This window comes from Oncorhynchus masou, chromosome 6 (genome assembly GCF_036934945.1).
Source record: "Oncorhynchus masou masou isolate Uvic2021 chromosome 6, UVic_Omas_1.1, whole genome shotgun sequence".
Lineage (NCBI taxonomy): Eukaryota > Metazoa > Chordata > Actinopteri > Salmoniformes > Salmonidae > Oncorhynchus > Oncorhynchus masou.
Window position 1 is genome coordinate 75,316,883 of NC_088217.1, and position 16,753 is coordinate 75,333,635.

Here is a 16,753-nt window from a genome sequence, read left to right on the forward strand (position 1 = left end):
GTGGCTAACGTTAGCGGCTAAAGCAGCAGGTTAGGAGTATTAACTTAAATTCTCCATACCTGCAAAGTAGAGTTTAAGGGGAACAGTTAGCTAAAATGCTACTGTTGTCCCCGACGCGACTAAAACATGTAACCTTTGAGTTGCTGGATGTACCCATTCTCCCCGACCAACCACCCAACTTTTGTTTCTGTCTTAAGTAACCGGACCATTATTCAATACGCAACGTAGCGTATCATACTAAATGGAGGTACACAAATTTAACTAAAATATCCTACGTCTGTTAAATGTGGTCAGGCTGACCAGTCTGTTGCCTTTATCGAAACAGGGGTGTCAAACATTGGAGGGGTCCAATCTGGCCCGCAGGTGGTTTGAATAATAAAAAAACTCCTTGTTTTTGCAGGGAAAACGACCTCGAAATATTTTAAAATGACAAATCAATGTAGTTACTTCAGAACTATTTAAAGGTGTTCCATGTCACTCATTTAAATGTAAAGAAATCGCTGTACCAATCCTAGATTGCCCATTTGTATCACCACATGATGCAATGCAGAATTGAACATCCAGGTACCTATAGGGACTTGTTGTGTCGTCGGTCCTCGCCTCCTTCTCAATACTCATTAGAGAGGACATGAGAAATCAAGTAATTTCAATTGCGATTCTCCCATAGTAAAAGAAAAGCCGTCTTTCCTCAGGCACTGGGACCATGAGGTGCAGAAAGCTGCTAAAGAACTCAGGCCTCCCAAACTCACCAAAGTCCTCATCAAGTGCTACTGGAAACCCTACGCAGTGCTGGGGATCTTTACTCTTATTGAGGTATGTAGAAAAAAACATGACTTGTGGAAGACTTACCGGTACCCTGTACTGCTAGGGAATTTCAATGATATCTTAGCCATATGTTTATATATCAAGCTGTGGATTCACCTCATATCCTCTGTATTCTCTACCTCTTCTCTTGTTCCCCCAATAGGAGGTGATTAAGGTGATCCAGCCAGTGTTCTTGGGAAAGCTGATCCAGTACTTTGAGAATTACAATCCTGATAATATGGACGCACTGTATGAGGCCTTTGGCTACGCTGCTGGTGTCTGTCTGTCCACCCTGATCCTGGCTATCACGCATCACCTCTACTTCTTCCACGTCCAGAGGACCGGCATGAAGATGCGAGTAGCCATGTGTCACATGATCTACAAGAAGGTCTTTATAAGAGACACATGCCTACACCTTTTTTTTCAAGGTTGTTTCTGAACTTGAGCTCGGCTGACTAAAGGATGAGTCTCTCTCTCACACACGTCAAACTCACTCCACAGAGGGCAGAGTATCTGCAGGTTTTCGCTCCACTCTTGTACTTGATGAATTAAGGTCACTAATTGGTAAGGAACTCCCCTCACCTAGGGCAGTATTTCCCAACCCTCTCCTCGGGACCAACATACGTTTCACATTTTTGTTGTAGTCCTAAATTTGCACACCTGATTAAATTAGTCAAGGGGTTGATGATTGATAGAGTAATTTAATCAGGTGTGCCAGTTTAGGACTACAACAAAAATGTGAAGCGACTAGTGGTCCCTGAGGAGAGGGCTGGGAAACACTGCTCTAGGGTATGACTGCCTTTCCAAACTGACGTGTAGGTATTTTCTTTGTATTGTGACAGTGACAAATCACTTGGTGTTATTTATTGAGTTTGCAATAATTAACTTGGTAATGTCTGTGTCACCCCAGGCCCTGTGTCTCAGCAGTGCAGCGATGGGGAAAACAACCACAGGCCAAATAGTGAACCTGCTATCCAATGATGTCAACAAGTTTGATGAGGTATGAACCTTGTAATATATATATATATATATATATATATATATATATATTATCACTTTGCATATTGCTGACTTGGTCTAATAGCAACAGCAGAAAAAAGCTTTTGAAAATTGACCTATACTTTTGATCCACTGTGCAGACAGACCCAATCCAATATCAGCTCTGTTACTTCAACCCTGGAAGGTTGCATAAGTCACACAAGACTGACTGAGTTGTTACTTTGACTGGCACCATGCAGGTTAACACTTGAGTTTAATTTTGATCTGTGTGCTGACACCTGGGGTGAAAACGTAACCTATTTTGGCATCTAAAGGGATGTTTCTTGGTGACAGACTGAAGTATAGTACTGTACATTCTGATAAAGGTCAGTCACAGGCTTCTCCAGGCACCTGGCAGACACATTAACATTTGAGTTGTTACTCCAGTGTTTCCCAATCCTATTTCCCCAGTACCCCCAACAGTACACATTTTTATTGTAACCCTGGACAAGCACACCTGATTCAACTGCTCAACGAATCATCAAGCCCTCAATGAGGTGCATTTGTCCAGGGCTACAATGAAACCGTGTACTGTTAGGGGTACTCAAGGACCACAGTTGGGAAAACACTGCCCTGCTCCACCCTACTGTTTTGATGCATGTTGTGGTCAATGATTCAAAGTCAAGGAAAGATGCTGCTACATATTACTGTTTAGAACATGGTTGAATGGAACGTACACAGTCCGATTCAGTGACTAGCATCAAACTACAGTGTAGATGAAGCAGCCATGTTGAAGATGTAACACAGAGGTCTAGAACTCATGGCTTGTGGGCCACATCAGGCCTGTAAGTCACTGGTGGCCTGCTGGTGGGAATTTGAGACAACTGCTGTACAACCATCTCCCAAAATCCTGTTGTCGTTTAGAAATACTCTCACCCTATGAGTTCCAACACATGATTCCCCCCCCCCCCACTTTGTTACAGGTGACAATTTTCCTGCACTTCCTGTGGGTGGGGCCTCTCCAGGCGGCGGCCGTCCTGGGGCTGCTGTGGGTGGAGATTGGCCCATCATGCCTCGCAGGCATGGCCGTTCTCGTCATCCTCATGCCAACGCAGACCATGTTCGGAAGGCTCTTCTCCAAGTTCAGGTAACACACAATGTAGATAGGAGTTTGAGCTTAAGATTTTTCAAAATAAGCAGGGAGTTTGGTGAGTGCCTTTCTCCCTTTTCTTGCCCAATACGAAACCAAATGAACATACCAATGGCTTTATAAACTGATCTTTGGCCATTTATAAACTGATCATGGACCATGTGAGAACGTAACCCTAGCGTGGACCCCGTGAGAACGTAACCCCAGCGTGGACCCCGTGAGAACGTGACCCCGTGAGAACGTAACCCCAGCGCGGACCCCGTGAGAACGTAACCCCAGCGCGGACCCCGTGAGAACGTAACCCCAGCGCGGAGCCCGTGAGAACGTAACCCCAGCGCGGAGCCCGTGAGAACGTAACCCCAGCGCGGAGCCCGTGAGAACGTAACCCCAGCGCGGAGCCCGTGAGAACGTAACCCCAGCGCGGAGCCCGTGAGAACGTAACCCCAGCGCGGAGCCCGTGAGAACGTAACCCCAGCGCGGAGCCCGTGAGAACGTAACCCCAGCGCGGACCCCGTGAGAACGTAACCCCAGCGCGGACCCCGTGAGAACGTAACCCCAGCGCGGAGCCCGTGAGAACGTAGCCCAAGCGCGGACCCCGTGAGAACGTAACCCAAGCGCGGACCCCGTGAGAACGTAACCCCAGCGCGGACCCCGTGAGAACGTAACCCCAGCGCGGAGCCCGTGAGAACCCCCAGCGCGGAGAACGTAACCCCCAGCCCGTGAGCGGAGCCCGTGAGAACGTAACCCCAGCGGCGGAGCCCGTGAGAACGTAACCCCAGCGCGGAGCCCGTGAGAACGTAACCCCAGCGCGGAGCCCGTGAGAACGTAACCCCAGCGCGGAGCCCGTGAGAACGTAACCCCAGCGGAGCCCGTGAGAACGTAACCCCAGCGCGGAGCCCGTGAGAACGTAACCCCAGCGCGGAGCCCGTGAGAACGTAACCCCAGCGCGGAGCCCGTGAGAACGTAACCCCAGCGCGGAGCCCGTGAGAACGTAACCCCAGCGCGGAGCCCGTGAGAACGTAACCCCAGCGCGGAGCCCGTGAGAACGTAACCCCAGCGGAGCCCGTGAGAACGTAACCCCAGCGCGGAGCCCGGAACGTAACCCCAGCGCGGAGAACGTAACCCCAGCGCGGAGCCCGTGAGAACGTAACCCCAGCGCGGAGCCCGTGAGAACGTAACCCCAGCGCGGAGCCCGTGAGAACGTAACCCCAGCGCGGAGCCCGTGAGAACGTAACCCCAGCATGGAGCCTGTGAGGGCACATTTCGCTGTCTTGTCAATAAACCAGGTTTTTCTATGAAATATAGTGGTCTTTTTTCTTTTTACCTTTTTTTTTCTTGAGCACATGGTCAGGGGGCTTGAACACACTTACAAATAATTTGTAGACTGCAAATTGACCGCAATAAGCCCAAACAGATATATTTAACTAAATAATAGTAATTTCAAACCTTACTTGCATATGATTGTATACAAATGTATCTCTATGTGTGGGAGTACTAAATAAAATCACATGAAGCTGGTGTTTTTACAGTCTTAAAAATAGCTCAGAACTGTCCTTTTCTTGCAGGAGTAAAACCGCTGCCTTGACTGACAATAGGATACGCACCATGAATGAAGTGGTGTCTGGAATCAGGATCATCAAAATGTATGCCTGGGAGAAGCCCTTCTCAGCACTGGTCAATGATGTCAGAAGGTAAAAAAAAAGTATAACATTGAAGCTTTTGAACAGATCCCACTGCACAGAACAAACTCAATATTGAAATAGTGTTAAATTTGTAGATATTGTTACTGTAATAATGCTTACTTAACAAACGCTATTGTCCAAAGCCCATTACAGATTGTGAAATGTGTTATTTCAAGAATTCTGCCATCACCCATGATTCAATTCAGCTGGTTTTCCTGTTAGGATTGCTGACGTGAGTCACGGTCCCATGATGTGTTTTAACCAAATACCTTCCTCTTATTTTTCTGTGATGAGGAATCGACACCAACAACAGCTTCTTGTGATGTTGTAACGCTGTTTAAGGAAATTGTCAAACACACAAACTACATTCATGTCAGTCTCCTGAGGGTTTGTCCAGACATTTTAGATAAGCTTATCTAGACAATGCATTGAGTCCATCTCATACTTTGTGCCAAAGTAATACTGACACAAATGTATAAGTTATACAAACATATAGTTGTCAGTCAAATCGACTGAAATCCTAGTGATGAACCCTTTTTCATTCGGCTTGGGTGGTGTACTGGGGTATTTTGAAATACCCATGTTATGATTTTCAATACTGTCAATATATACTCAGTGGCCAATTTATTAGGTACACCCATCTAGTACCGGGTTGGACCCACCTTTTCCTCCAGAACGGTCTGAATTATTCAGAGATTAGAAACTTTGCTCAATTAGTATCAATGGACCTAACATGAGCCAGGAAAACATTCCCCCACACCATTACAACACCGCCACCAGCCTGTACCGTTGACACCAGGCAAGATTGGGCCATGGACTCATGCTGCTTATGCCAAATCCTGACTACCGTTGGACCAGGCAATGTTTTCCACTCATTTTTCAAGCGTTGGTGTTGGCGTGCCCATTGGAGCCGCATCTTGTTTTTAGCTGATAGGAGTGGAACCCTGGTGTGGTCATCTGTTGCAAGGACAGAGGAGTTTTGTGTTCCGAGATGCCGTTCTGCACACCGGTGTTGTACTGCGCCGTTCTTTGCCTGTTAGCTTGCCTGTTTCTTGCCATTCTCATTTGCGCTCATCAACGAGCTGTTTTCGCTCACAGGACTACCACTGACTGGATGTTTTTGGTTTGTCGCACCATTCTCTGTAACCTTAGTCACTACTGTTGCTGAGATACTGGAACCGGCCCGCCTGGCACCGACGATCATACTCGCTTTGCCTATTCTGAAGTTCAATCGAACAGTAACTGCATGTCTGTCTGCTTGCTTTATATAGCAAGTCACAGCCATGTGAATTACTGTCGGGGTGGTGTACCTAATAAACTGGACACTGAGTGTATGTATATTTTTTATGTCATCTTGTGCACTAGGTTAATAGATAAAGCAGATCTTGTTCTTCATTTTGCCTGTTGCTTATTTATTTTTCTCATTATGAAGCCCTGCCCCAATGCAGCTGATTGAGCCAATCATGGTATGTTTGTTTACAAAGAGCACAGGGTTAACGGAAGCTTTCGTGACGACTGTTGTCCAGTGCAAGAGAGGTGATCAAGTTACGCTTGAAGTTCACAACTGTTTAAATATCTTACGTCTAAAACTATCTAAGACGTGCCAAATAAATTCTCTCCAAGTCAGGGCTCCAGCTATGTAAATGGTTTGCTAGCTAAGTGGCTAGCATGCAAGATCAAGATTATTGGTTACAGCAGAGACAATCAATCCCCTCCTGGATCAAGTACCCTGCTGTCTAATATTTGTTGTGTGTGCAGCAAACCTTTTGACATAGTTGTACAACTTCATGCGCTGAGATGTCTGTCCTTGTAATTTGTTTATGTTGACTTGCGCTTGTTCGCAATTGTCCGCTATGGGAATACGCTAGTAATTTGTAAGCATTTATTTTTTTTGACTGTTAAATCAAATCAAATTTTATTTGTCACATACACATGGTTAGCAGATGTTAATGCGAGTGTAGCGAAATGCTTGTGCTTCTAGTTCCGACAATGCAGTAATAACCAACAAGTAATCTAACTAACAATTCCTAAACTACTGTCTTGTACACAGTGTAAGGGGATAAAGAATATGTACATAAGGATATATGAATGAGTGATGGTACAGAGCAGCATAGGCAAGATACAGTAGATGGTATCGAGTACAGTATATACATATGAGATGAGTATGTAAACAAAGTGGCATAGTTAGTGGCTAGTGATACATGTATTACATAAGGATGCAGTCGATGATATAGAGTACAGTATATACGTATGCATATGAGATGAATAATGTAGGGTAAGTAACATTATATAAGGTAGCATTGTTTAAAGTGGCTAGTGATATATTTACATCATTTCCCATCAATTCCCATTATTAAAGTGGCTGGAGTTGAGTCAGTGTCAGTGTGTTGGCAGCAGCCACTCAATGTTAGTGGTGGCTGTTTAACAGTCTGATGGCCTTGAGATAGAAGCTGTTTTTCAGTCTCTCGGTCCCAGCTTTGATGCACCTGTACTGACCTCGCCTTCTGGATGATAGCGGGGTGAACAGGCAGTGGCTCGGGTGGTTGATGTCCTTGATGATCTTTATGGCCTTCCTGTAACATCGGGTGGTGTAGGTGTCCTGGAGGGCAGGTAGTTTGCCCCCGGTGATGCGTTGTGCAGACCTCACTACCCTCTGGAGAGCCTTACGGTTGAGGGCGGAGCAGTTGCCGTACCAGGCGGTGATACAGCCCGCCAGGATGCTCTCGATTGTGCATCTGTAGAAGTTTGTGAGTGCTTTTGGTGACAAGCCGAATTTCTTCAGCCTCCTGAGGTTGAAGAGGCGCTGCTGCGCCTTCTTCACGATGCTGTCTGTGTGAGTGGACCAATTCAGTTTGTCTGTGATGTGTATGCCGAGGAACTTAAAACTTTCTACTCTCTCCACTACTGTTCCATCGATGTGGATAGGGGGTGTTCCCTCTGCTGTTTCCTGAAGTCCACAATCATCTCCTTAGTTTTGTTGACGTTGAGTGTGAGGTTATTTTCCTGACACTACACTCCGAGGGCCCTCACCTCCTCCCTGTAGGCCGTCTCGTCGTTGTTGGTAATCAAGCCTACCACTGTTGTGTCGTCCGCAAACTTGATGATTGAGTTGGAGGCGTGCGTGGCCACGCAGTCGTGGGTGAACAGGGAGTACAGGAGAGGGCTCAGAACGCACCCTTGTGGGGCCCCAGTGTTGAGGATCAGCGGGGAGGAGATGTTGTTACCTACCCTCACCACCTGGGGGCGGCCCGTCAGGAAGTCCAGTACCCAGTTGCACAGGGCGGGGTCGAGACCCAGGGTCTCGAGCTTGATGACGAGCTTGGAGGGTACTATGGTGTTGAATGCCGAGCTGTAATCGATGAACAGCATTCTCACATAGGTATTTCTCTTGTCCAGATGGGTTAGGGCAGTGTGCAGTGTGGTTGAGATTGCATCGTCTGTGGACCTATTTGGGCGGTAAGCAAATTGGAGTGGGTCTAGGGTGTCAGGTAGGGTGGAGGTGATATGGTCCTTGACTAGTCTCTCAAAGCACTTCATGATGACGGAAGTGAGTGCTACGGGGCGTTAGTCGTTTAGCTCAGTTACCTTAGCTTTCTTGGGAACAGGAACAATGGTGGACCTCTTGAAGCATGTGGGAACAGCAGACTGGTATAGGGATTGATTGAATATGACTGTTTGAAGAGAAATGGTGCCCCCTTGTGTGCATTGCCGGGAACACCATACCCTGGTATGTTACAGTAGCGGTATGAAAATCTGGATACCACCTGACCCTACTTTTCATAACCACCACTATTGCCTGGTGTGGTATTGCTAGAGGGCCTCTGACACACAACCACCATGTACACTGAGTGTACAAAACATTAAGGACACCTGCTCTTTCCATTAAAGACTGACCAGGTGAAAGCAATGATCCCTTATTGATGTCACTTGTTGTATCCACTTCAGTCAGTGTAGATGAATGGGAGGAGACTGGTTAATGAAGTATTCTTGAGCCAATTGAGACATGGGTTGTGTATGCATGCCATTGAGGGTGACTGGGCAAGACCAAATATTTAAGTGCCTTTGAACGGGGTATGGTGGTAGGTGCTATGCACACCGGTTTGTGTCAAGAACTGCAATGCTGCTGAGTTTCACATGGAACAGTTTCCTGTGTGTATCAAGAATGGTCCACCACCCAACGAATTGAGACTCCTCTACGGGCAAAAGTGGGGTGCAACGCAATATTAAGAAGGTGACCTTAATGTTTTGTACACTGTGTATATTACGATGTCCTAAAATGGACAACGGATCACAGAGCTGGCACAAAGCCACTGGCATGTTAACAGGTGTCGACAAGCTCTGCTTCTCCACCTCTGAGCTGTGACATGGACATGCTACTACTATCCAGTCATAAGGCTGTCTAAATCTGTCACCTGGCTGTTAGTAAAAGGAGAACAAAGTGCCCATGGTTTATCCCAGTGATAAAAATACTCAATCTGAGCAATTTTATAAAGGGCTACATACGGATTCCTCGTGCAGTGGTTAATAATGTCACTGAGTGAATCTGTGGTGCACATCAACCTCTCCCCATGCAACAGGACAACCCTGCTGCTCTCCTTTTGCATATCCACACGTGTTTACACATACTTGCAGGACTCAGAAAAGTGGCCAGATAAACCAACAGTCATCAAAGCCATGTTATCAGTGTGTCGTCGTCCTGGTTTTCATGTCAATCATGTAGCATCCTCAGGCATATTTATATGCAGACTTGTTTCTGTGGTCTTATACTTATTGAAATGCTTCCTGGGTTTGTTTGTTATGGAACGCCTCTCTCCCATTCTTCCCCCAGGAAAGAGATCTCCAAGATCATGTCAAGCTCCTACCTGCGAGGCCTCAACATGGCCTCCTTCTTTGCAGCCAGTAAGATCATCGTCTTCATCACCTTCACCGTCTATGTCCTCCTGGGGAACACCATCTCAGCCAGCCGGGTGTTTGTGGCAGTGTCTTTGTACGGTGCCGTCCGCCTCACCGTCACCCTCTTCTTCCCCTCGGCCATAGAGAAACTGTCTGAGACGCGCATCAGCGTCCGCAGGATCAAGGTACAAAATACATGTGAGCTTCTGAGACTGCAACCATTTTAAGGAGTTTCAGTATTTATTTGTGGTATCATATGGTAAAGTTACTGGGAAGCACACAGCATCTGTAGTTAATCCAAGGTAGAGATGCTATGAGGCATTGTCCCTCGTTAAAAAGAAACCATGTCAAATGAAGACGTAAAAACAGCAAAGCGCTGATGTGAATCATGGCATTATTTCTTGGGTGGTTTTAATCATTATCTCTGACATATGTAAGTATTATCTCTGTGTGAACCATACAATACCAGAGCTCTCCTGAGGTTGTGCAAGACTCGTCTTCTGCACGTGTTGGCTTCCGACAGTGCAGGTGTCGTCTCTGCGCTCGGTTCCTTTTTAGTTAATTTTAGACGTGCTGCCCTGACAGTTGCCTAGATGCCAATGTGAAACACAAGTCCCAGCTCTGGATCTGACCTCCTAAGACTCATTATGTAATCATGTCACATTATCATGCTTTATGATCAGTGACTGTAAAATCACCATGGGACTTATCTGAGCCACAGCCAGACTTTTCATTACTGTAGGTCATCTGATTGTTCAAAGCCAGGGACGTAACGGGCATCATTGCTATCAAAATCTTCAAGTTGTTAAATGTGTCATCTCGATCCAACACGATTGTAAACGAAGCCTGGGATCAATCTCGACGCGGTGGTTTTGTTAACATGAGACATGGCTGTATATCACTGGTTCTCTCTTGTTTCCACTCTCAGACTTTTCTCCTGTTGGATGAGATTGTGAAAAGCAAACATGGATTCCTCCAGGAGGAGAAGCAAGAGCCCAATGTGGAGATCCAGGACCTGATTTGCTACTGGGACACGGTGAATGTTCAACCACTGCCACCCAGACTCCTAAATACAGCTACAGTGCTGTTTACTGCTATCTCACACACATTTATTACAGCTTGACGCTACTTGTGTGTGTATACAGTGAGCTCAACGTATTGGGACAGAGGCAATTTAGTTGTTTTGTCTCTACTCCAGCACTTTGAGCTCAATGTATACACACAGATACATACTCCAGATTTGAAATATTACTGAGGTTAAGGAGCAGACTCTCAGCTTTAATTTGACAGTATTTTCATCCATATTGGGTGAACCGTTTAGAAATTGCAGCATCTTTTTGTACATAGTCCTCCCATTTTAGGGGAGCAAAAGTATTTATAAACAAATTCACTTGTGTATTAAAGTAGTCAACCGTTTAGTATTTGGTCCCATAATTCCTAGCACACACAGATTACATCAAGCTTGTGTTGGATGCATTTGCTGTTTGTTTTGGTTGTTTCAGATTATTTTGTGCCCAATAGAAATTAATGTTAAATGTCACTTATTGTAAATAAGAATATAATGTTTCTAAACACTTCTACATTAATGTGGCTGCTACCATGATTATGGATAATCCTGCATGTGAATAATGATGAGTGAGAAAGTTAGATCATACCCCCAAGACATGCTAACCTCTCACTGTATTACAACTCTTATAATAAAGTCTAACCTGAAATGTTCCCTCTCTCACTCTGTACAGAGTCAGGACGCCCCATCTCTCCAGAACCTGTCACTCACAGTAAAGTCAGAGCAGCTTGTCGCTGTCATTGGACCTGTGGGGGCTGGAAAGGTCAGAGGTCATGTTTCTTGGTGTGCCAGCCTATTACATCACTGTATGAGGACAGCAAGGCAACTGGAATATTTGTCTACCGTGTGAATCAGAAACGGGTATTGCTCTGACTGTGACAGTGCCTTTGTGTACACTGAGTGTACAAAACAGTATGAATACCTGCTCTTTCCATGAGCCTGGCCAGGTCAATGCTATGATACCTTATTGATGTCACTTGTTAAATCCAATTTAGTCGGTGTAGATGAAGGTGAGGGGACAGGTTAAATAAGGATTTTTAAGCCTTGAGACATGGTGCCATTGAGGGTGAATGGGCAAGACAAAAGATTTAAGTGCATTTGAATGGGGTATGGTAGTAGGTGCCAGGCGACTGGTTTGAGTTTGTCAAGAACTGCAGCGCTGTAGGGTTTTTCACGCTCAACTCAATATTGGGAAGGTGTTCCTAATGTTTTGCACACTCAGTGTATGTTATCAAGCTCACCTGTTCCCCCTTCAAATTTCCCACAGTCCTCTCTGCTCAGTGCCATCCTGGGGGAGTTGCCTCACGACAAAGGGGTGTTGAAGGTCAAAGGTCAGCTGACCTATGCCTCCCAGCAGCCCTGGGTGTTCCCCGGAACCATCCGCAGCAACATCCTGTTTGGCAAAGCGCTCCATCCTCAAAAGTATGAGAAGGTCCTGAGAGCCTGCGCCCTCAAGAGGGTAAGACACACTGAATGGAGCTCTCATGGTATTTAACGCTGGGAGATTGCTAAATGCAAGGATTGAAGCTCCATTGAGCCCGTTGGATCTCATGAACTTTGACTGCAAAAGAGAACCAACACCTTGGGCTCTAGGTGGTACGCCTTACATCAGAGCTGTCAACACTCGTACATGAACACATACACGCTGTCCTCTCTGCCCTATTGAACACAATGTGAGACTAGTTTCAAGGTCTCACAACCACATCCCATGAAACAGACATCTGCTCTACAAACACTTCCTCTTTGATCAGAGGACTGGACTTTTAGCCACACATTCACTTGCCATGGAGAACGCTTCAAACCAATCAAATCAAATGTATTTATATAGCCCTTCTTACATCAGCTGATATCTCAAAGTGCTGTACAGAAACCCAGCCTAAAACCCCAAACAGCAAGCAATGTAGGTGTAGAAGCACGGTGGCTAGGAAAAACTCCCCAGAAAGGCCAAAACCTAGGAAGAAACCTAGAGAGGAACCACACACACAGTGATCTGTAGTGAGTGTCACTTCCCCAACCGTGCACTCTGTAACACTACCACTGTGTACAAGCTGCATTCCCTCTGTGTGGAAGATCATGTCTTGCACATAGTCATTATGGTCCTCCTGTTTGAGGGATTGTGGGTCCTATTAACTCCTGTCATCTCTATTGTCCCTTCTGTTTTCAGGACATGGAGCTGCTGCCAGATGGGGACCTGACAGTGATAGGGGACAGAGGAGCCACCCTCAGTGGGGGACAGAAAGCTAGAGTGAACCTGGCCCGGTAAGACCACAACTCATTTCTACTCTGGTTTGAAGTCGAGCTGAGGTACATTCTATAGATGCGATGAATATCCTCCAGTCTATCTGAAAGCCTTGTTGTGTCTCAGGGCTGTGTACCAGGATGCTGATATCTACCTGCTGGACGACCCTCTAAGTGCTGTGGATGCTGAGGTCGGGAGACACCTGTTTGAACAGTGAGTCAACCACAGTTTCAGCTAAACAGTTCAAAAAAGAAGAATTTATACACAACTGAATAGTGATGCAATACACTGCTAGAACTTTGCTCTCGGTACACGTCTCAACATGACTGTAAAAGAGCAAAACTATAGAAAACACAAACCGACTGGGCACACACTGGTTGAATCCAAGTTGTTTCCACGTCATTTCAATGAAATGATGTTGAACCAATGTGGAATAGATGTAGAATTGACTTTTGCAGCACCGTAATCCTCACTCTCCTTGTCCTTATAAAGGGGTCACGGGGATTGCCACAGGGTAGCTCACCAAGTCTAAACAAGATGTGCTACTGTAACATTGGCTAAGCAAGGACAGTACCTCCAAGGATCATGAGCAAAGCATACAGAAATGTATTCCTCTCTTACTTGTAATGCAGTGAATGAACTACTGACTTACTGAAGCATAAACTGGAATGTGTACAGTACTTCCACTATTGTTCTGGGGCGTTATGAAGCATTCTGTTCCTGCTCCTGTCCCCCAGTCCTTTGTTGGTGGCTGGTGATTTATCTGGCAGGGTAGCAGAAAGCCTGGAGCGTTCTATTCCCACCTCCCTGAGTTTTCCATCAAAGCAGCCCTAGCCTCTGATCACAGCAGAGGGGCCCGGTGGGGATCAGTGAGGGTAGTAAGGCAGGAAAAGGAGTGGTGCTGCTGCCACTGTCAAAGCACACAATGGCAACAGAGCCCTACTCTACCGCTTCCTGTCACATGACATGGTCCCCTGGAAAGTGTTCATAATGGAACCAGCAGGGCAGTGACGAGGGGTGGGCAGCACTTTTACTGTGCAGGGCTCACATGTATAAAAAGCTATAATGGTTAGAACAGGTTTCAATAGCGTTGTAAGTGTAAATCTGTGTTTTTGGTGTGGATGCTGTCACAGACCTGCCAACATGCACACATTTTACCTACCAACTATGCAATTCTGTCCATGTATGAGATTGAGTTAAAAGTACGTAGAAATGAATGGGGCTTGAATTGATTTTAATAAATACATCCACTGAGTAAATCATCCCGATTTGAGCTGCAACACACCGACATGAATGGAGTTTGTGTCAACAGATATGATGATTTAATACATCATTATTGGACATAGCTACCCTGCGTCTGCCCCTCCTGTTTGATGTGATGCTGAGTTTGCCGACTGTCGGCTGTACATACACATGGACAAATCCCTTTTCGGCTCTGTGTGTTGTGGAAAGGTAAACTCATTGTTTCAAGCTAACGTTAGCAAACATAAGCTGGACATTCAGTGGGCTCTAAAGTGTCAGCAGTTCACTCGCATTTGCTAGTGAAAGGAATGAAATGCAAATACTAAAAATAACTGGTCTCATTTGGGCGAGTGTGATATACATTTAATACTGCGTCCCATTAGTTGTATTTTCCGCGTAACATTACGAGGATCACGCAACCTGCTAGGCTGTAATGATCAAACATCAATATAAACATCTTGGCATTAAATTGAGTGGGGAGATTAGAAGACTGCGCGATGAAGAATGAGTGAGTGTCTGGTATTAGCTATAGAGGAAATGCTCCTATAATGCCTTTGCACTAGATTTGAGATTTTATCAATTTCGAAAATCTGAAATTATGTATGCGCTGCAAAGAAATTCAATAGGCACCGTTACCTAGGCTGAAACAGCGGACTCTTCTAGAGAACAGCGTTCAGGTTCCCTTTGTGGTAGCCTACTTAAGCTTTGTGGAGCCAGTTTGATCTGTGTCGATGCGATCATATTTTTTCAAAATGATTTTGCTTTTGTTGTTTAGGAACCATGTCTAAAAAGCAAATACTTGTGAGCTGGCCCTAGTGATTGTCACCTCTCAAACAGGGCCAATCTCCAATTTGCCGGCGCGCATCTGGTACTCTAAAAAGTCTCTGTGTCTATTTCCATGTGTGTCCAGGTGTATCTGTGGTATTCTGAAGAATAAGCCCCGCATCCTGGTCACCCACCAGTTGCAGTACCTCCAAGCAGCCAACCAGATCCTCGTCCTCAAGGAGGTGTGTTCAACATTCCACACACACTTTAAGACTACATAGGAGCACATATGCACTACCCTGCGCTTAAGTTAATGCAGGACCCGCACTGCAAGCGGGTGTGGTTGGTTACCATGGGTTACACTGTAAACACACGTAGGAACACCTGTATAAATGCAGACCGACTTAAACATTACATACAAACTCCAGATGTTTGGTGGGGTGTGACTTTCGTGTGTCTGTTTCAGGGTCACATGGTGGCAAGGGGGACGTACAGCGAACTCCAGCGCTCTGGGGTCGACTTCACCTCCCTCCTGAAGAGGGAAGAGGAGGGGCCACAAGCCCCAGGGGTGGAGACTGAAAGCCGCTCGCCATGCAGCCGCACCCTCTCGCAGAATTCAGAGGTCTCCCACACCTCCTCCATACGCTCTGTTAAAGATGGAACTGAACAGCTTCCGGTGGGTCCCGCCCACTTCCAGTCCAGTCCTTAGATATAGTCACGAGGAGCATTTTCACTCTGCCCCAGATATTTTGTAGCAAAGCAGGGAGTGAATAAAAAGTTACCTGTGCTTGCTCTTTTTGTCCACAAGGCAGTGCGTACAAACTTTTAGTAGAAGTTTGCCAGACAGCAAAGTCCTTCACACGTCATATCTCAGACAGCACTGACCTGATTTTGCCGACCTTTGGGTGAATGATGTCCTGCTATACAAATCCGGCAATTACACTTATATGGCGGCCCAAGAGGGGTGGGGGTGTTTACTGTTGCCTTTAAGTAGAACCTATGTAAGCCACAGCAAAGTACATGTTGTACTTTCCTTAAAAAAAACAACTTTCATTTGGATCTTGTTGACATGCTCAGATTCCCCAACACAGGGGTTGTGTAAGTTCTCAACTTCCCTCGTGCTTAAACTATGTAGAGGTTCATCTCCGACACAGAGTGCACAGAATGACTCATTAGACATGATATCTGTGCAGCGTAATGTTATTTTATTTGCATTGGCTTTAATGAATAACCCCCAATAAATCATATGGTGTTTCTGTGTAATGCAGGCAGAGCCTGTCCAGACAGTAGCCGAGGAGAGCCGCTCGGCGGGGACCATCGGCGTCGGCCTCTATGTCAAGTACCTGAAGGCAGGCGCCAACATCCTGGTGTTGATAGGAGTTGTATTACTCCAGTTCCTAGCTCAGGTAATGACATCATAACCCCAGTACAACTACATGATCAAAAGCAGCGCTAGTAGTGTGGAAGAAACTCAATCTGATGACGACTTCATTAAATGATATAGGTCTACTAACATACTTATGTTCTTGTGTGCAGGCAGCATATATTCTGCAGGACTGGTGGTTGGCATATTGGTAAGACGTTTTAATTTCACTGTTCATTTTCAGTCATGCAACTGTCATGATACCCTTTTAACATGCCGTGTTGGGACTGGCTCTGTGCTTTACCTCTGTGATTGACAGGGCAGGAGAGCAGGAGAAGCTCAACGTTAACGGCACTGTGACCATCCAAAATGGTGTCAACGTCACTGAACAGCTGAACCTGGATTTCTACCTCGGCATTTATGCAGGTGAGACACAGTGGAAACCCTACTCAGGGAGTTGTTTTGATACTCCTAGAATAGTGTCATGCAGGCTATTTCTTCCTCCATAACCTTTGTGCGTCTGTCTGTGTTACAAAATGTGTGCTTCAGAATGTAACATTCTAAAATGGGA

General features: G+C 45.9%; 1 protein-coding gene across 3 annotated transcripts in view; it reads left to right on the forward strand.

The window, feature by feature from the left end:
* LOC135542626 (ATP-binding cassette sub-family C member 4-like) overlaps positions 1 to 16,753 on the forward strand; it is a 30,401-nt gene that overhangs the window by 2,528 nt on the left and 11,120 nt on the right. For 2 of the 3 annotated variants that reach the window (XM_064969732.1, XM_064969733.1), the window contains exons 3-18: positions 693 to 813; positions 968 to 1,192; positions 1,715 to 1,804; positions 2,766 to 2,929; positions 4,498 to 4,623; positions 9,443 to 9,692; positions 10,436 to 10,543; positions 11,247 to 11,336; positions 11,841 to 12,032; positions 12,738 to 12,832; positions 12,939 to 13,025; positions 14,965 to 15,061; positions 15,286 to 15,495; positions 16,088 to 16,225; positions 16,356 to 16,393; positions 16,502 to 16,608. In XM_064969732.1, the coding sequence (XP_064825804.1) occupies positions 693 to 813; positions 968 to 1,192; positions 1,715 to 1,804; positions 2,766 to 2,929; positions 4,498 to 4,623; positions 9,443 to 9,692; positions 10,436 to 10,543; positions 11,247 to 11,336; positions 11,841 to 12,032; positions 12,738 to 12,832; positions 12,939 to 13,025; positions 14,965 to 15,061; positions 15,286 to 15,495; positions 16,088 to 16,225; positions 16,356 to 16,393; positions 16,502 to 16,608 (2,138 nt within the window). The other variant, XM_064969734.1, reaches the window with a different exon arrangement.